We start from the raw sequence: 19998 nt of genomic DNA, 5'->3' as shown, positions 1-19998 counted from the left end.
AAGGCAGGAAATAAAACAGTACAAAATAATAAGTAACAGCATCAGTGAATTCAAGACAATGTAAAATAATGATAATGCACATGAATATTGCTTTGGTAGAGAACCCCTTGCTAAACTATTCTTTTTAGATTAAGGCAAAGCAATAATGGGGTTTAGATTATAACAGAGTGTTGGAAACTACAGAGGTGCAGAACTCTGTGACCATGCAGAGCTGGTCTAGGAATGGCTGGGGCATGCACATTCTGACTAGATTAAGATTGGCGTGACACTGGGATTTTCCAAGAGGAATTTTTTTTTCTTGAGCGTGGATTAAATACCTTGAAAAGGGTACACATTTAAAATCGATTTGGATCCCTACCAATATGTAAACATGCATCTGCACACACCAAAAAAAACGTTAAGAGTCTGAAGCTGCCAATGATAATGGTGTGCAGGGTAAAAAGAATGCAGAGAGCACTATTTTGCTCTTTGACCTGTAGCACTTTTAGAACATAACACTGCCTCATTAAAACATGATTAAGTCTACATGTTACAAAAGAAACAGTAATGTCCTCTCAGTAGCAGCAGCATTGCCAGTGCCATCTCTCTCTCTCTCTCTCTCTCTCTCTCTCTCTCTCTCTCTCTCTCTCTCTCTCTCTCTCTCTCTCTCTCTCTCTCTCTCTCTCTCTCTCTCTCTCTCTCTCTCTCTCTCCTCTCCTTCTCTCTCTCTCTCCCTCTCTGTCTGTCAGTAGCAATAATAGAGCTGAGAACGGAGGCCCCTGAAGGAGTCATCATCCTGACCGCTCGCCTGGTCGCCTTCAAACAGCATGGACTCTGGTAGCACTACGCCCTCCAGTGGATCTGGCTGGCAGAACTCCACTAGGAATTCCTCCTCTGAGTCCAGAAGAGTCTTTGACCAGGAGGACATGTCTAGCTGGCCCGCCACACCACCATACTCCTCTGGCAGGACCGAGCGGGGGATGTTACGGTGTAGGGAACGCAGGTCGGACCCATGGAGCACATACTGAAGGAACAAGTAAAAAGACACGTTTTTGATTCACTTAAACCAGGGGTCCACAAACTACAGCCCGTCCACGCATTTGGACCGGCCTTCTGAACAATTCCAGAGGCATAAAAAAAAGTTCTAATAAAAATAAATAAATAAATCACACTGATTAATATGCATACCTAAGTAAATGTTTTGATTTCAATAGCAATGAATATGAAAAAAGGTCATTACGATAGTAATAATGCTATTTTAATAGGCTATATATCCCTTGATATGTACGGATGTATGGTGCATAAAAAAATAATAAACTAATCTAGCATAATAAATACATTTAAAATCATAATAAAATCTCCACAATAATACTGGTAGTCACTCCGGCCCATGTAATTGTATTTTTTCATTAAAGAAAGGAAAAATAATCTGGCCCTTGCAGAAAAAGGTTTGGGGACCCCTGACTTAAACCATTCTAAAATTGGACTGTTTTGGGGGTGTAAGATATGTAAATGCAATGATCCACTTCAAGGCCTCTTGTGTAAAATACTGACTCCTTTAGAAGGCAAAAACTAAAGGCTTACCCTCTCTGCCATCTTCTCTTTCAGGAAAGGCTTGATGATGGCAAAGATTCCTTTGAATATCCGAGGCTCGTTAATTATGTTGACAGCTTTGATTCTAATAGGGAATCCATCCTGAAATGTGAAAAGATATTGATCAGAAAAGCATACGGATCAGAATGGGAATGTTAGAACTGTTATTACAGTTTTATCCCAATGGCATTGCAGTGTAACACAAATGATAATAGTATTATCAACTTTATTATAAACTGCAGCATACAAATGGCTAAACATGGGCTGCTTGATCTGGCTAGTAAGGATGGTTTATATCTTATTCTGAGAGATGCCAACATGTCTTCAATGTAAAATACAATGATTTACCTGGAGAATGCTCACAACTTTCTTAGCCAGGAAGGGGCCTGGATTCGATGCTTGAGACAATCCTACCCCAGTGTAGTCTGCTAGGATGACTATCCCATTGACCTGGGTTTCCTCAGGCTGAATCAACTTCTCCAGAGTCAGGTAGATGGCTCGTATGTTGTCAACAAACGGATAGTCGTTTGGTTTCCATTTTCCTGAAAACAAATCGTATAACACTTTTATCAATTGGGCCACCTTGCTTCCCACTGATTTACATCCTAGCTGCGATACGAGTTTGATTTACAATGACAAGCATATGTGCAGTAGTGAGAACAGACACTGACCAGGTCGTAGACAGAGGATGTAGCGCCCACTGGGGTCTGGATGGGGCAGGACTGAGAGGAAGCCCAGGTCCAGGACATGTTTCACAGTGGAGGGCTTAAGGTCTTGGAACACCTCCGGCCAGGCCTTCCTGCCCCCATGGTAATTGAGCAACAGCTGCAGGGCACGGTCGTAGTCAAACTTCCTGGCTCGGAGGAATCGCAGAAGGAAGGCATCATCCAGCCGGGTCCTGAGGTTAGGCTGCTCCTTCAGGATCATGTCTCTCAGCGCCTGGACATCCCGAAGACGCCACTCTGGCTTTTCCTGGAGCTCCTCCCTGGCCTTGGCCACCAGCTCTGGGGTCAGGGTGCAGGTGTAGATAGGGGGAGGAGGGCCAGGGAACCCACTAACAGGCACTACGGGGTCCATGGGGGACCCCAGATCAATACTGTCATTATCTTCTGCCATTGACCAAATATGTTTCTGTTAAATAAAAAAAGATAATAAATATATAATAATAATACATACAGTAAATACAATAATACCGTCTCAGGAATTGTCATGTCATGGCTTTTAATTCTGAATTTCATCAATCAGACAACAAACTAAATAGACCATCAAAAACCATTACCATGAGAGGCACTATTGTGTCATTGACATTTATACACGCAGCTTACAATCCACAAAACAATGGTGGGGTTTGCATTTTCCACAAAAGAACAACAATAAAATTCACATTTTACGAGTGACTGTCATGCAAGAACAGTATTTATATTCAAACTGTTTTGACAGAACGACGATGAGTTGTGCTGTCTTCAAGTATGCAACTACAGTAACCTAGAGGGTGGCTGGATAACTACGAACCTGAATGTGTTATGATTATTTTCTTGGTCAGTCCTTGTGGTCGTCTATGAGATACACATGACGAAAATATTCATTTTACCGCAAAACTACGGTTGACCAGATAGCATCACAGAAGCGTTCAATATCAACCCAGCCTAGTGTCAGAGCCATTCATGATCTGTTCCGGGATTGTCTACGTAAGCGTTGTGCGCTTTCTCTTTGGTTAATTATGTAGCATGTGATGTCAGTGCGTCATGTGTTGCCTACCTTCTTGAAATGATGTAAACATTTTGAGATTCGTTCTAACAATCTCCTTTTCAAATGTATCTTATTACATATCTAGATAGATAGAGAATTTACACAATATTTCTTGTTCTTTACTGCAATTTGTATTTATTAATTACCTCACATAGTCATAGTATGAAAATGTGTTGGTAGGCCTACAGTTTGTTCTCTTAGCTTTTTATACAATATGTTATGTTTATCATATACAAGTATAGTCAATTGATGCCTTATAATATGCTAATTCTAAAAAATAAGGTAAACATTTGACATGGCATACGTCAGTATTTTTTTCATCCTATAGGTGGTGCAAGTGCGTACGAGTTCCGTTTCGCAGATGGTTTTGCCTGCTTTATGGAGAATACAGACCATTTGCTGCTCCAGCCAACAAACATACAGATAGATAGGGACACATGCGAAAAGTTACTGGTAAAATAATGTTTCGGTGTATTGGCGTACGTGTGCTCTCTCCCGATGTCAGGCGTTGAACCTACCATAAACGCAGAGATATCACTGTTTTCTGCTCATGTGGGGGATACATCTGGAATAGAAGGCGCCTGGCTTTCTTGCATATAATCGCACCTATCTATAATGACTTTACGACATTTTATCATCAGGCAACACCCAGTCCTAATTATCCTTGACCGTGCACTGCCACGTAGGCCTCGTGATTTCATCAGTAACATGTTTTTCAAATTATCCTACCCCTTCCACATTCCAAACTCTATCTGCTGAAAAGCATATCGACATAGATAAGATAAGTTAATAAGATTAAATGTGACAGCACAATTCGATGTAAAAATAAACCTTGAAATTTTATTCATCTTCACATTGTAAGGTGAACCACTGCCCATATTTCTAGTTAAAGGCAGTATATTTGTATATAGTTTGTAAGGCACAGTTAATTCTGTCAAGACACAATGACAAAATTGCATTCTAAGCAGAAAAAAATAACATCTCTTTACAGTAAAACTGAAAATGTCTAAAAACATTTGCTTGTATCTGGAAATGATGTGTTCCTAAACCTGTAAATGCCTTTAACTTTATTAAAGTGGTTTTAGGAGACAGTATTAAATGCTTTCTCAATCTCGACATGTTGCACAACTTTATACATTTCCAGTAAATACATAATTGGGAGGGATATCCAAACCTGTCAAAGGTTATAGAGGATACATTAAAACATATGTTTATTTTCAGAACCAACTCGTCTTCTTAATAGCTTTAAAATGTGACATTGCATTTATTGCAAAGTCTTGACCATACTTTTGGTCTATTATAGTCAGCCGTCTTTGAAATACTGTGCAACACAAAAGCATGCCTCGCCATTGGCCTGTTGTAACATTCATACAAACATTAAGTAACCCTAACTTATATACTGTAGGCTTTGAGGCTGTACTTTGTCTACCTTGCATTACTCTTACTATAAGTCAAATGCATTTGTTTAATCAACACACTTGTGTATATGTTGGACATATTTAGCATTTTATCAAAATAAAGAAGGCTAAGCACCTCATATCTGTGGGTATTGATGTTAACTGGAGTACACTCTTTAAGCCCTGCTATACAGTACTCTTCTCTTAAACAGCTAATTTGTCCTAAACAGTTAGACCATTTTCAGTTGATCCAACTGAGTCTTAGTTTCTTGAACAGATCAGTTTAGATAAATATATTTGAATGTTTTAACTGTTCATCCTATGCAACATAGACTAGTTCAAAATGTCCTTTTGTATATTGTATTGCCCTATTTAAATTGACCGGAAGGGAAAATTAGTGGCTTGCAATGATGATTCTTTTGTTTAGATGGTTGAATTTGTCTGACGAGTTGCTAAATGGCCTCTTGCTTGGTGATAGTGGGCTGAGGGATGGAGCTTGGCTGCTTGGGCACGGTGGCTATCACCCCCTGGGACATTTTGTAATGTTCTGAGCCTGAGGCAGTTGGTGGAGAGGGTATCGGGGTTTCAGGAGTGGCTGCAATAGACCAGAACAACACATCATGTTGAACTGTTAGAAACATCCCACGGAAGTGTCAAAACACAAATAAACACCTTAACGTTGAGGTATAGGCTAACATTTCTTAGAAAACACCAATTTCAGACGAGGAATAAGCACTTTTGTGAAATTTCTGAGAGCATTAAAAATGTTAAGAAAAAATAACAGAAGCTCTCTTTGACAAAATAAGCCAGATTAGTATCTTGTGAAGAACATAGAGGATTACTTTGCTGCCAAGCCTGTTTGTCCTTCCAACTACCCGACAGGGCCTGCAGGCTGCACATACAAGATGCCAGTGTAGTAAAGCCCATCACTGGCCTACAATAATGTTTACGATATCCATGATATTACAAAAAACTGTTTGTTGGACTGTGTCATTAGCCGGGTCAGATCTAGATAATGTGACAGCAATAAAGATGATGTTGATAAAAGCTCTGAGATAATCTTCAATCCAGCTAAATTGAGATGACTGAAATGATCGTTTTTACTTACAGATTTGTCCGTTGTGGATCGGAGTGGCCATGTTGCCAGCCACAATGACATTGTTACTGAGGTGCTCCTGTACCAGGTGAGGGTGTAGAGAATGAGGTGCATGAAGGGCCTCGTTGGCAGAGCCTTAGAGAGAGAACCATTCTGTTTGTGTCAGTTACACTATATTTTATTTTATTTAACCTTTATTTACCCAGGCAAGATCATTAAGAACAAATTCTTATTTACAATGATGGCCTGACACTATAACACTGTGATCATCACCTGCACTTCTGTTGAATGTACAGTATGGGAATGTTTCCAAATCGCCAACTCATGGAAACTGTCAATAAATGCACTCAACTTTGGGTCACATTGATCAAGTAGTTATCTCAGCAACTATACAAATGAACGATAAATTCTTACCACCAAGAAGCATTTCTTGGAGCAGGTTGTCGATCTTGGCCATGCCAAAGAGCTTGACGAACTGGATCTGCTCGATCATCTGCCAGGTGATGCTCTGCAGAGTGGGCAGCAGGAGCAGCAGCTCCCCAAACCTCCCTCTGGAGTCGTACTGTCTGTCGTTGATGTAGTCCTCCAGGCTGACCTGGACCTGGTAGCGCATCCGCTTGATCTTCCCTGGGTCACTAAGACCTTTCGCGTCTGGTTTAACAAAGAGGCAGAGAGAGAGAGAATAACCGAGAGGGAGAAATTGACAGACAGAGAGACAAAGATAAATGGAGTGAGAGAGAGAGAGAGACATAGAGAGAGAGACAGAGAGAGACAGAGAGAGAGAGAGAGAGAGAGAGAGAGAGAGAGAGAGAGAGAGAGAGAGAGAGAGAGAGAGAGAGAGAGAGAGAGAGAGAGAGAGAGAGAGAGAGAGTCTACACCTCAAATGCTCCATGTGACAGTTTACAGTTAGCATTAATTTACTGTGGCTTTAGAAAGCACAATATTGGGCAACACTTTACATTAAGGAGTATGTGTTGTAAAAGACAGTTGAAGGTTGTGTTACCAAAACAAGATCAATGTTAACACCCACTTACCCCTGGAAAGCCCAACGAGTTTTACTTGTGTGATACTTTCCTTGATAATGTAAAGTGTTGTCCAATATTGTAATCATGATCTCTCTATATCACATTTATATTTGATTGTGCCTATGAGTATGGTTATTGGGCGTTAAGTACCTGGGTCAAAGAAAACAATAGCTTTCAAACAAGCATATTCATTATCGTCTATCTGAAGTTCCTGGAATGGAAGCACCAACTCATCCAGGATCCTCACTGCTACTCGGCTCACCTCCAGCTCTGGGCAGTTCCTGGGAATAATGTGGTCATTTCCTGTTTGATAAGGAATCAAATAAATGTTTAGGTTAGAACTGGGAGCTTGTTTTACAATTGAGAAAACAAATCATTTTCATGTGAACAGCAGTCCTGTTTGGACTGTGTTAGATATCTGCGCTGACATCGATACTGGTGGTTTGTACTGTACCTAATAGCAGAAGATCTTTGTACAGCATAGACCTCTTAGCAGCTCCCAGGAGAAGGTGCTCCCCAGCATGGGCACGCAGCAGAGCCACCTGAAACAGGCCATGTAACTGATCACCTGCTAATTAACACCTCCGTTTGAAGCTCACATTCTTGCTATTATATGTATTTAAAACATGACGCGATAGTTGGTGTAGCTACTAGCTTGACCTATCGGCAATGCTACTTAGCAGTGTTCTTTTCAAAAAAGAAAATCTAAAGACTTCAGTGAAAATGTGTCCCTTTGGGGGAATTTAAACCAATGAGAGATGCTCGCATAGACTGCACTGGCGGTGTGTGGCCCGTGTGAAGATACCTGTTGGAACCCTCACTAATTAAACATCAGCAAATCAGTTACCAAGCCCCAGTGATCACAGCGTTAATGATTCAAGGCTGTTTTGGACAAGATAGATAGAACTTTCAAACCAGCTCATCATATTCTAACCGGACATTAAAACACATTAACCACTCCACCCGAGGATACAGAGAGAAGTGGCCAGGGCTGAAAACATGTTTTTAACCCATTGTATAACTTTTACCATAACCTGTTAGATGGGATCACATTCAGCATGTTCTTCAATAATGATCAATGATAACACCAGTTACGTTTGGAACCATTTGGTTTTAGAATGTGGCTGAAGTTATGTGCAGGAGGTCATAAGAGTTGTAGTCTGGTAGATAAGTGACCTGGTGTCTCTCCATGTGTCTCACCTGGTCATCCAGGGGCAGCTCACAGAAGGCAGGGATGTATTTAGCCCACTCCACCAGAACCAACAACTGCTGCTTCATCGACTCACACACATCTGTGATGGTGGCGATCTTCTTAGTTCGGATGTCTCCATTCATTAAAGGCCCAGGTGACGAAATCTACATAGGTCATGTGCCGTCATTTTCATGGCCAAATGTGGCTGTTACATATAATCATTTCGATAAGGGTGGCCACCATGTTCCATACCTGTCTTGAGAGGACATCTGCCTGGATAAGTGCATTGATAGATGGTAAACTGCTGTCTTCATAACTGGATCTCCTGGTGCTGATCCTGTCTCTCTCGTTCTGTACAGCTGGGAAACAAACATTCATACTTCAGATGTCGCATTCTAACCAGCTTTCTCTGACTGTCTTTTGAATGTGAATTACACACATTAAATGTTTGAAAGGAAAAATAGCATGGGATTATGTTTGGTACAATTTGCTAAAATGAGAGATGTGAGGATGGACCTTTTTAGTGGGGAATAGGGCTTCCACGGTTGTGGTGTTTATCAGTATGTGGCTATAATGCCTTCAGAAATGTTTGTTCAGCATAAGCCGGTCATAGACTTCAGTGCATCCCAGAGTGAACATTAACAAGGCACTGCTCTCTTGGCAATTGCAACATACCACATGGGCAGTCTGACTGAGACAGCTCTGACCTCACTCTACGATAGTGGCTGGATGATAAAAGTGGATGTTCACTGCTTACAGAGACTGGGTCAATCTCTGCTACTAATGTCTTCATGTGCTTGAAATGCTCTTAAATGTTCCTTTAAAAGCATAGATTTTTTGAAATACATTTTGTAAAATGAATAAAAATTGTAGGCATACAGTTGATACCTTCTTTTTTCATGCCGGCTCTGAAGCATTTCTTCAGTCTACAGTATCTGCATTGATTTCGCTTGTCTTTGTCCACGATGCATTGTCTGTTGAACCTGTAAAGTATGATAAAGACAGTTTAGGGTCGATCCTGGGGAAAGTCCCTGCCAACCAAGAGAAAACGTCATAAGATTCTTTACAATACTGTTAGTGAACTATTCAAGTCACAGCCTTCTCCTGGTTGCTGAACCAGAACAGATCAATGGCAACTTTCAAAACGACCATCACGCAATCAATGGAATGGTCATGCGATGGAGTCACCTATCGCTTGACTTCTGTGCTCTGAGGGCAGGTTCTCACCTGCACGAGTACATGTGGTTCTTGCGGACGCTTCGTCTGAAGAAGCCCTTGCAGCCGTCACAGCTGGAGGCTCCGTAGTGTTTGCCCGTGGCCCGGTCCCCGCAAATGGCGCACAGCGTGCCCACCCCCAGGTGGTTAGCAGCGTTCATGTTTGCACTCTCAGCCGGCGAGGAGTCTGAGAAGGAGACCGAGGAGAGGGAGGGAAGGAAAGATGAAGAGATGGGAGATTGGGCGAGACAATGGAGAGAAAGCGGATGTTGGCATCAGGTAAACAATCACTGGATCCTCCTTGTGGGTCACTGGATAGAGAACCTGGGGTTTCCAATGAAAAGCTGTTCCCTAGTGTCATGCATCACATGCGTTAGTGAGAGAGTTAGTGCACAAAAAAGTAATCTCCTATTGGCAAATGTGACTGATTTTGAAGGGAAACTGTACAGTCAGAAAATATAATGAAGAGGAGTATACCATCAAATAAATTGTGTTTATTAATTGGGTATGAAATGTGTGAATATTGTATTTCACCAAGGTGAGAACAGCACTGTTATTGCAGTCAGCTTGACCAACTGATCAAAGGGGGCCTAATAAGTATCTCCTATGATCTATGACAGTATTTACTGCCTATCTGAAAGCTGAAAGCCCAGACTAAACAAACAGAGCTAAATTGATGAGGGCTTGATTACCTCGGAAAAGGCAATCAACTGAGACTGTCTTCTCTCATCCGCCCTCACAGTCATCAATAAGATGACTGGTTCAATCAATCATAGCTCATAGAAAGATCCTTAATCAAACAAACCAGTCTAGAACTGATGATGTAGACTTCCACTGTGTTTTACATCTATATATTTTTGTAATATGTTTGTTTCAGCTCAAAGTTGAACAATACTACTGAGTGGGAATCACAACTATAAATTGGCTACGCTGCTTTTGAGGAAAATGTATTAATTGTAGAATCAAGTTCCAATACAAATGTCATGGGAGACTGAATAGGGAATTATGGCAGTGTCATCTGAGCTTACAAGGTGTAATGTATTATTCTGTCAGACAGCTGTGAGAAAAACCCTCCTCATATACTTCATCTACACAACAGAACGTGTGGGAACCCACCATTTGGTAACAGGAGAGGGATGTTCATGACGCTGAAACCCCCTGCTGCTGTGTCTGAATGTCTATCCTACCCTACCCATCCAGCCTGGAGTGAAATAAAACCACTATCACAACAGTGTACAGGTTCGAACAGGAAAGCTTCACTCTATACCGGTTTCTACCCAAAGCCAAATTAATTAACGTTGAAGTGCACTCAGTTCCATCAAAACAAAAAGTGATGGCCAGGAAGAAACACGGATGTCCAAAACACAGGCCATAACACATTCTCATGCTTTTTCTGACATGAGGAAATAGGCACCTGACAAACCATTTTAATCACATCCTTACAGCCCATCTGCCCATCTCAGATATTTAAGTAGTCAAACGTCTCAAAGTTCAGTATTGGCTCACAGTGTGTGACTCACCTGTGCCCATAGCAAGCACTTGCATGTTCTCAAACTCCAGGGTGGTGTAGGCTGGGTCCAAGGCCTCGCTGTAGTCTGCCATGTCCATCTCTACTAGTGCTTTGGACAAACAAATGCTCAGCTACCTGACAGTGGGACGAAAGACTTGTCCAAGAGGCAGAAGTCAAGTGCCCCCACCACCATAACCCCCACCCTCTATTTGGCTACGCCCCGCCCCCTAGGTAGGTCCCCCCCCCCTCCCCCTGCGCGCGTTTGTGTGTGATGAGGACCGTCTCATCCAGCCTAGTGTAGACCACGAGGAGCCTGGTTGGCTGGTGACTGACAGCAGAGATCTCCTCCTCCCAGGTCTAACCAGGAGAGAGGTAGTGTGGCAGTCTGGTTGATGTTTAACTAGCCTCCTCAATGGGGAATCAGGGGTTGTTTTTGAAAGATAACACAACTTGGATCTCTCTGTAGCTCTCTCCTTCCAACCCACCCTCTCTCCTCTTCTCTGCCTCCACCCTACTGTCAGCAATGGATCAACAATTTTGTGAGAGCCATTAAATGTGAAACTTATGCCAGATCGCTGTGGCAACTTTTTGTCATCGCCGTTAACCAGTTTAAACCAGTTAATCCATGTGATAATACAAATGGAACAACATTTTTCGATAAAGCCCATTGTATACCAGTATGTTGCATGAGCACAAATGATCCACATTGTATTTATCCTTCTATTTCAGTGTTTAGAGAGAGTAGAGGTGTATCTTACCTGGAAAAGTGTCATAAAGGGGAGTCTGTAGTCTGGATTAAGTTGTATTTTCACGTGTAATTTGTCTCTGTTAAATCTCAGTTAATTCTTGCATAATTAACAAGGAAAATAACTCTGGCTGAGAGTAAACTGTTGCCTTTATGTAAAAGAGTTCATTGTTCCACAAAATACTGTGCACATGTGACACAGCACCCTGATCCAAATGCTTAAAAGCTGTTCAGAACTAAGAAGTGTCTCTTTTAAAAGTCAAATTGAATGATTTTAAGGGACATTTGCTATGTAACGGAGGTGTGTGAGATTAGAAATGCCTCACCTTCAGTATTGGTACAGCACGTTGGTTTGGCTGTACAGTACTGTATTTTGAGGTCATATAGAGGATTTATCTAACATATTAATCTGAGGATTAATCTGTATAGTCTTAATGATGCCATCGTATAAACATATTTGGGTTTTTTCATCCACATAATGCTACTCAAATCTTAAAAAATAAATGTTGCAATATTAGGCAAATAATTGTAAATGGGACACAGCAAACACTACTCCTGTGTTTGAAGAAGAGAAAGTACCAGTACAAAGCAATAGGTCAACGGTCTCAGGTTCACAGAGACCTGGCTGGTGCTACCATGCAGGTTAACTTGATATCCACCCACCTAGAGCATACAGTATATAGGATTCATAAAATAATCTCTTTCAGGCAAACACCATAACATTCCTCCAGTCCGGTGCTCAGCGAGTTCTCGAGAATGTTGATGAAAACCCTTTAATCCTCTCAGTAGAGACAATGATGTCATCAAGCCTCATCAAGAGAGTTGGTGTTCAGTCTACATCCCATCATTCAGAAAATACTGCTCTTATTTATTTATTTTTTGGGGGGGGGGTCTTTTGTAAAATTCTGAATGTATTACATAAAACTACAATGTTGACTTCAATGCTTCAATCAAGAAAATCTTTGACTGTTGAAAAAGTAGTTGGCAGAGGTGACAGGGGTCATTACATCATAAATACATCACATTTTCAAACAGCTCACTCTCTTTAAAGGAAAACCCTGACAAATTGGCATATTTGCTTATGAGGTTGGTTCACTGTCTTGAAACACTAATGTGGCAGCAGAAATCTGTGAGAGGTAATGAATGAGTCACTTAGAACACATCTTATCTAACCTGCCATTAAAACACTTTATCGTCACCACCATCTTCATTTACTGTGAACTCCTCCAAGAACAGCCATATACAGGCCTATAAAGTATAATCTGCAAGGTTAAAGCTTTCTTAATCACAGGCACAGTTACACACTGTTCAACCCTGGTGCAGATAGGGAGAGAAACTTTCTCCTGATCACCACCTCACATACATCTCCAGCCTTTTTCAGTGTGTTATCCTCATTATCACACAGATAGACATCTTTCCTCAGCCCTGGGTGGGTAGTGCTGGGGGTGCTTCATAAAGCTGCTGGTACAACTTGTAGGTTGTACAGTTCACTGGGCACATACACCTCACTTAGCTAATACATGCTTTTTACTCCCACACACCTGCCAGTGCAGACCCCGTGCAACCCTCTGCAGAAGACCAGGACACCGTTTTTTCCTATAGTGGGATTCTCAAAATAGCATTTTGATGTCTTTAACTTTTATCTCTCTTAAAATCAACTACAACAATGAAAATTGTTAAGAGAATCCAAAGATAAGGTTATTCCGAGATGCCCTGTCTTGGAATAACACAAGCGGTTTATATGAAGCAGCCATGTTGGGATGGGAGTCCTGTCTTATAATCAGTCACCCAAATTTCCTGCCTGCCTGCCCTCGGGCTAAAAGTCAAAGGACTACTGAGAACTGATGTAACACTTGTGTGATTCTCCCCGTTGAAACTTCAAACTCCAGTTTGTGAACAAAGTCCTGTCTATCTTCTAAATAGGAATCTCCGACCACTGACCAAACTCCATTTGTCACCACTGCCTATTTGTACCTTCTGCTCAATGACTCCATTGCATTTTACAAGTTAGATCCCAATGGCAAGAGGTAGTTGAAGCTAAAAGAAACACACTGGACATATCCGATTTTGGGGGAAAACCATTTCGGCCTTCCTGAAGCTATAGGATATGGAATACATTGTATAGGAACTTTCTTTTTCCTAGAGCTCCACTAAAGGTAAAATGTGAGTGTTTATGATGGCCATGTTGGAGTGTTGATTATGATAAGCCTGACAGAAAGAAGGTGGTAATGTGCTTGCTACAGCACATTTTTAGGCCAGTACTGCAGTCTGGCTCTGCTTGTCTGTGTTGGATGCAGGTGATATGTGAGTGTAGTGTCATGGCAAAGACCTTGTCAACAGATAACTATCTACGAACCACACAGCTTATGCAAGCCCCTCTGACTGGCTGAGAGGGAATACTGTCTATTAAGTGTCAACAGAATATTGTTGTGTCTTTTCATGTGTATATTGGTTCAAATGGATGTCAACTGTTGCTTTATGGCGGATATGATATTAGCTATACTTCTAATGTTATATAATGATGTTGTCTTAATACCCCCCCCCTCCCCCACCCACGTCTCTCCTGTACTTTCTCATTGAAGCTCATTCGGTCAAGTATCGACCATTAGAAATACAAATTGTCTTATGTTTTGATTCTACATCGTTTTTGTTTCAAATGATGTGTCTGAAAGAAACGGATTTCATTCATTATGTTTAAATGCATGAAACAGACTACAGGGGTAAGACCCTCACAGGCCTGTCCTGTGTTCATTGCATTGTCAAACTCGCATTGCAAAACTTTTGGGTCTCTTTAAGATTGTCTATCGTAGCTAGCCTGGAATGATTGTTAATGATTTAAATGTGCTCTATAAGATATCTAATTTGAACAACAGTCAAATTAGTATTTCTCATCAAAGAGACATGCTTTGGAATGTTGCTTTTATACTGTAGGCGAGGTAAAATTGTCTCGTAGGGTCTGTAGATCTGTAGAGTTCTCTGACATGAAAAGGGTTCTCATGATTTTCAACCTTTCTGTTTGGTCTCAAGGTAATCATAAACCACCAGGGCCTAATTTTGCACGGCATCAAAACCCCCAGTATTACTGGGCAATAAAGGTGTCAGTAAATAAAGGTGTGCAGCATGGAGGTTAAAGGGGAGATAGCAAGACTTTTCCATAGAAATAGAGAAAGAGAAATGAAAGACATAAAGAGGTGTAGTTTGCGTGACTGGCTATTCACAGCAATAGACACATCAGCAGATAACATCAAAGCATGATTGATTGCATCTTATTGGTGCTTGGATTTAATTTGAGGTTCACACTCTCTAAAATGACTGAACATGAAATAACTGTTTGAATAGTCTTTCAATGTCAGACATAAAATTCCAAACACCTGTGGATGTCACAATTGAAAAATGCTTTTAACATTGGAAATAACTGCATGTCATCGACCTCATTTGGAGTTTGTTCTGTTCAAAATATTAGTGAAACATTCTTTCACATCAGTCCGTAGTTTTCACTATGCCTGACCAAAAACCCCAGGTAGCCCCAGTTCACCAAATAAGTAAACAGTTGCATCAATAAACATGCAGACCGATGCTCCACGTAAATCAATCACAGTGCCTGATAAACCTCAGCAATCATTAACTGCTGTTTTGCTGAGGATTCATTTTGACCGCTGGCCCAGTCACTCATGTCAGCTTCTCATCTAGGGCCACTTATCTGGATGTTTCTCTACTGGCCCGTTCATCATCACTCAATCTATACCTTTTACCTACAACCTCAAGAATCATGAGGTCAAGGAATTTAGTCTTATCCACCATCGTCTCAAACGTATCAGATACCAATGGAAGCAACAAAAAGAACACAGTCACCAAGTTTTCTAGAAGACACTTTGAGCCTTTGTTGATATCTGCGTGAAATATTTGACCCATCTAAGGGTTCATTTTAGTAATTAATTCGTTGTACACTATTGTGTTTTTCATCCCTTCTCGTTGCCTTTTGTTGCAACACTTCAACTCACTGCGTCTCTGCCTCTGTAGGCCAGCTGGGTCACTGGAATGACCTCAGCTTCTGAAGCACTAACTGATCTGTCAACACTGCGAGGAGCAAAAGGCCAGACAGTCAGATAGTGCTGCACATCGATGGTAATGAACAAGACATGCCGAAAAACCCATGCATCAGTGTTACAGATCGTACAGTCACGAGGTAGTCATGCCTCCTTGTGGACAAAGTTTGCCATGTTTTAGAATCGTGTTTCTCCACAGTGTTTCACATCTGTGTGGGCTAGTCCCTGCATCTGATATGTTTCTGACTTAAAACTGTGGTAACACTGATTTAGTTTGTTCTTACATTTATCGGTTGCCCCAAAAAGAAAAGACTTTGGCATGCAGGTCCTTGAGACTTCCGCAACAGAATCCAGTCCTGGAGTCAAAGCTGTTCATTGTATTTACAAAATAAACCCTTATATAAAACACATAAGAGTTAGTTGCTAGCAGCCTAGCTCATTTGCCCCTTCTGACAGCACTACGTAGAGTAAGAGTTAAAAACAGCATCTTGCTGTGTGCGGTGGAGTAATCCACACAAACACTCACAGACCCACACACACCCCCACCCCCTTGTCTCCCAGACGAGCCCCAGCAGCTCCCCGTGTGCAGTGGAACAGCCCATGGGACTGTGAGTCCTGTACCTGGGGTGGTGTAGAGTGACGCTCCATCCTCTCCATACATCCTCCTGAGGCCTGGCTCCCAACCCTGAGCTTAGGCCCATCAGCCTGTGGCTGGACGGACGCTGCCTGCAGCTCTCTCCGACCCAGGAAGACTGAGGGAGAGAGGGAAGGAGCAGAGAGCTGGGCTGCAGCAAGGGCCGGACTGCCACAGGGCCCAAAGGGAGCGTGGTAACAAGGGATAATCCTTTAATGCCTGTCACAATGAGATTTGATTGGAGACTTGTGCAATACCCCCATCCATGCAGGCTGCTGACTGTAGCTCGGCCTGCAGGGTCTCCACTAGATCCCTCTTCTTCACCTGGCTGCCGTGCTCTCGGGATCAGATGGGGGGCCGTTGGACCAGGAGAAGGACTTGTCTGTGTTCCAAGCCAGAACTGTGCTTTACTAGAACTGTTTTGTGAGACTGATCTCATGCGGTTGCCTCTCTCTCTATCTGTCTGGCCTGGCAGATTGGAAACCATGCAGGCTGAATCCAAATCTGTTTTATTTTAAACAGACGGATAGGCCTAAATGTAACTGACTCTTTAGACCTGCACTGAGGGACAGTTATTCATTGTAGGCAAATCAGTTTACTGTACTTAGAGAAACTTATCTAAGATAGGCTGTTTATAACCACTGTTTACCTACTGTAATTGACAGTATGATAGATCAGAAAGAGGTGATGTGAGGAACAGACTTGTTCAGCCTCAGGGACATTCAAGGGAAGTAGCAATCCCATCACGTCACAGCAAATCTGAAGTTCCCAAGGGCCCTTCCTGTCTTACTGTATATACTATATATGGTATCATTCCAGTAATCCCAGCATACCACAAGCAGAGCTCTCCTAATATTGTCCTTCAGAAATATGAGGATAGAAAGGTGCATCGCATCTACTGGTTTATGCTCATACTGTTATTTTCTGTAGAATTGAGACCAAATCATGTGAGAAAAAGTAAGGTCTTGGTGTTGACTTTAGCTGTTGTTCATTCTGCTCTGTCGCTGATAGGTCCTGGTTGACTGCCGGCCAGCCAATTGGCCCCCACCACAAGTCATTCAACATTTCAGGCAAACAGTTCTGTTCGCTGAGGGGCTGTCCAATTGTGTTTGTTATGTTTGCTTTTGCCAACTGATTCTGCAAATAATAGAGCAGCAAGAGTTTGTCCAGGTTGTGACCGTTGACCAATTAAACCTAGACATCTGTCCTTTGGTTATGGAAAATATAATATTACCAAGAAATTACGTTTCTAGGAAGTTAGTAGGTGTTTTGTTGGTGTTTTGTTGGTGTTTTTTTGTGTGTTTTTTGGTGTTTTGTTGGTGTTTTGTTGGTGTTTTGTTGGTGTTTTGTTGGTTTTGCATGGAACAAGCTCCTACTGTATAACTGTATAACTAAAACTAACGATGAAAAATTCCCATTTGTAGCTAATTGTGTACAAGAACGTAGTATTACGCTAATACTGTATAGTATTAGCAATCCCCACATGATCTAGAAACTCTACATTCGTTATACTTAGTTTCACGTTCACACTTCTGTATTTTGAAGGGTCAAAACCATATTGTGTCAGCACAATTTTAGTGGCCTCGGGACTGCAATGCACATATTTGTCTGCACAAAGAAACAAAGTGTTACCAAAGATCTAGGCCAGAAAGAAGCTTACACTTGGTCGCTGCCAAATACATTTATTTGCAACATTTATGTCCTGGTTTTGAAGATCCTTTAAGCATAAAGTGGTAAACAAATGATTTGACAAAATGCAGCTATTGTACTGACTAATACCCACTGAAGGTAAACATTTGTTGCTGCCTAATTCAGTAACAATATGAACATACACAGTACGTTTTACCACATGTGACACACGTTTTAGTCCTCATAGATGAATGGAGGTACAGTAGTTATCTCGGTGCTCTGACAGTATGCACTTTGTTTACACCTACTGCAGGATGATGAAACGTCTCACAGCATCCTCAAACCAGGGAGAGTTTCAGTTTTGAACAAATAATAAAGCCAGTCTTGTTACAGAAGAGGGAAACAGTGTGATCTTGGTAGAACATTGTACATCCCTCTCTGTCTGTAGTCAAAAGGGTTTTGCATCTCCCAGTTCTGACATGCAAATCAAATGCGTGAATGAGGACATGACAACAAACCCCCATTAATGTCCATACAACTTCGAGGCTCATGTTGCCACTATGTGGTGTGTTTGCCTGCTGGCCAACTGAAGACACCTCATGGTGATGTGTGTGTTGTCCTGAAGCACACACTCAAGCACACTGATAACTATTATTTTATTATGGAAATATAATATCATGGTCTATTAACAGCATACAACAGTGTGAGCAGACACCAGGAAATGTACCATAACACAGCTGTTCACATATGATGTTCAGTAACCATAACAATAACAGTGGTTCTCTTAAACTCACCCTCCTCCTCTTTCTCCTCCTCCTCATCATCATCATCATCTCCTTTACCCAACTCTAGTCGAGGGCTCTGATTCCCCAGCTATCATATCCAAGTCTCACCATCAATTTTTCCTGCCTCTGGGCAGGTTTACAACAACGTCCACGTCTGGGACACTCGTACATTATGGCGGTGTGAAAGACTTTGACAAAAATGGCGATTATGTTTTTCAACAGGAACTAATTGCCGGTCAGAAATGCCTTGCATTTAGCCAAGTGACATCCACCTTTTAAATAGCGCAAACAGATGGCATGTTCCTCCATTTTCTCTGAGACCGTGTGAGCCAAATAATGGAAGAGAGTGTGTACTCACCAGATGTAGGATCCATACTTGTACTGACTTGTGAGTTGACATTAACCATATCGTCCCTTTGTTCTGTAATTCAGACCATGTACTTGATCTTCTGTCCTCCCCAGTATTCACTAATGCCAGGTGTGAAATATGGAAGTTTGGCAAACCAAGCGTTACTGTGTGGAAGGTGTTGTTGGCGCAAGGTAAGGCCGGTACTCCTGTTATCTTATTGATTTTCCTAATCTGGGCAAATGTGGGTGGAGAGGTTAAACAGTAACCAGGCTCATATGGACACCCATCTATATGGCCGCTGTAGCTATAGCAACAAGATGATAGAAACTCAAATAGGAAAGTTATTTATATTTTTCACTCGACCTCCAAACATGTTTTTTTTTTAATAGTCATCGAGAGGATATTGAAAGTGAGGGGAAGGTAAATGGCAGAGTTTATTTAAGCAGTTAGAAAAGGTTGAGAGGTGGGGAGAATGTGACAGAAAGACAGGAGTGGAGCATGTACAGAGGGTGTCACCTCACTGTGTGTGACGTCTCCATGTTTTGGTTCAGAAAAATCTTTTCTTCCTCAGGTTATGCAAGGAAAAATATGAGCAGCATACTGCCTATTGGCAACAAATGTCAAATTAATAGCAGGACCTCCTTGAAATACTTCATATAATTATGTTCTTGAAAACATCCCATCCCAGAGATCACTTTTTCAGTTAAGTTTTGAGGAACTAGTGATGTAATGTCACTTGCTGTACAAATGCAATTTCTGCTATTAAGTTCAATGTATGTCTGTTATGTCTGAGGAATGAACTGACACTGTAGTCCATTCTCAGCCCAAAAAGGATCTCTTTAATGGAAAATAGTTCTGATAAAATAATACACAACTAGGTCTACAGTACAAACAATTATCATCTGTACAATGCCATCACGATGAACCATGAAAGTGCTTACTCTTCCACACATTGGTCTCAGTAAATAGCTTGAGCCAACAACATCCCTAACAGTGCAAACAGTCTTTTTTACATAAAATAATAATAATAAAAGAACCATGAACTCTATAATTA

The 19998-nt window shown here is 41.5% G+C and overlaps 2 protein-coding genes across 5 annotated transcripts; both read right to left on the bottom strand.

Moving 5' to 3' along the window:
* Nucleotides 1–696: 696 nt before the first annotated feature.
* On the bottom strand, nucleotides 697–3686 carry ttpal (tocopherol (alpha) transfer protein-like). The gene is made up of 5 exons (XM_062458113.1): nucleotides 3085–3686; nucleotides 2244–2703; nucleotides 1921–2114; nucleotides 1564–1674; nucleotides 697–1003 (listed from the first exon to the last, which is right to left on the bottom strand). The coding sequence occupies exons 2-5, from the start codon at nucleotides 2686–2688 to the stop codon at nucleotides 725–727; spliced, it is 1029 nt and encodes a 342-aa protein (XP_062314097.1). The 5' UTR covers nucleotides 2689–2703; nucleotides 3085–3686; the 3' UTR covers nucleotides 697–724.
* A 455-nt stretch (nucleotides 3687–4141) lies between these two features.
* Nucleotides 4142–19091, bottom strand: hnf4a (hepatocyte nuclear factor 4, alpha). 4 transcript variants are annotated; one of them, XM_062458793.1, is made up of 10 exons: nucleotides 18954–19091; nucleotides 9259–9433; nucleotides 8911–9014; nucleotides 8284–8390; nucleotides 8040–8195; nucleotides 7294–7381; nucleotides 6990–7142; nucleotides 6229–6465; nucleotides 5827–5949; nucleotides 4142–5313 (listed from the first exon to the last, which is right to left on the bottom strand). In XM_062458793.1, the coding sequence occupies exons 1-10, from the start codon at nucleotides 19000–19002 to the stop codon at nucleotides 5171–5173; spliced, it is 1335 nt and encodes a 444-aa protein (XP_062314777.1). In that variant the 5' UTR covers nucleotides 19003–19091; the 3' UTR covers nucleotides 4142–5170. The 4 variants fall into 4 exon arrangements, with proteins under 4 accessions (XP_062314777.1, XP_062314778.1, XP_062314775.1 ...); XM_062458794.1 differs by lacking the exon at nucleotides 18954–19091 and adding an exon at nucleotides 16169–16190; XM_062458791.1 differs by lacking the exon at nucleotides 18954–19091 and adding an exon at nucleotides 10767–10934.
* Nucleotides 19092–19998: the final 907 nt, after the last annotated feature.

This window comes from Osmerus eperlanus, chromosome 4 (assembly GCF_963692335.1).
Source record: "Osmerus eperlanus chromosome 4, fOsmEpe2.1, whole genome shotgun sequence".
NCBI lineage: Eukaryota > Metazoa > Chordata > Actinopteri > Osmeriformes > Osmeridae > Osmerus > Osmerus eperlanus.
This window is presented reverse-complemented; position numbering and strand designations above follow the sequence as displayed.

What these genes read in the sequence shown, in the direction of transcription:
- ttpal (XM_062458113.1), bottom strand. Translation starts at nt 2,688, where the DNA reads ATGGCAGAAGATAATGACAGTATTGATCTGGGGTCCCCCATGGACCCC. An exon ending in AAGTTGTGAGCATTCTCCAG is followed by an intron (nt 1,675 to 1,920) that starts GTAAATCATTGT and finishes TTCACATTTCAG; the next exon opens with GATGGATTCCCTATTAGAAT. An exon ending in AAGAGAAGATGGCAGAGAGG is followed by an intron (nt 1,004 to 1,563) that starts GTAAGCCTTTAG and finishes TTGTTCCTTCAG; the next exon opens with TATGTGCTCCATGGGTCCGA.
- hnf4a (XM_062458791.1), bottom strand. Translation starts at nt 10,854, where the DNA reads ATGGACATGGCAGACTACAGCGAGGCCTTGGACCCAGCCTACACCACC. An exon ending in AGCTGCCCCTGGATGACCAG is followed by an intron (nt 7,382 to 8,039) that starts GTGAGACACATG and finishes GGCCTGTTTCAG; the next exon opens with GTGGCTCTGCTGCGTGCCCA. An exon ending in TATTGTTTTCTTTGACCCAG is followed by an intron (nt 6,466 to 6,989) that starts GTACTTAACGCC and finishes TTGTTAAACCAG; the next exon opens with ACGCGAAAGGTCTTAGTGAC.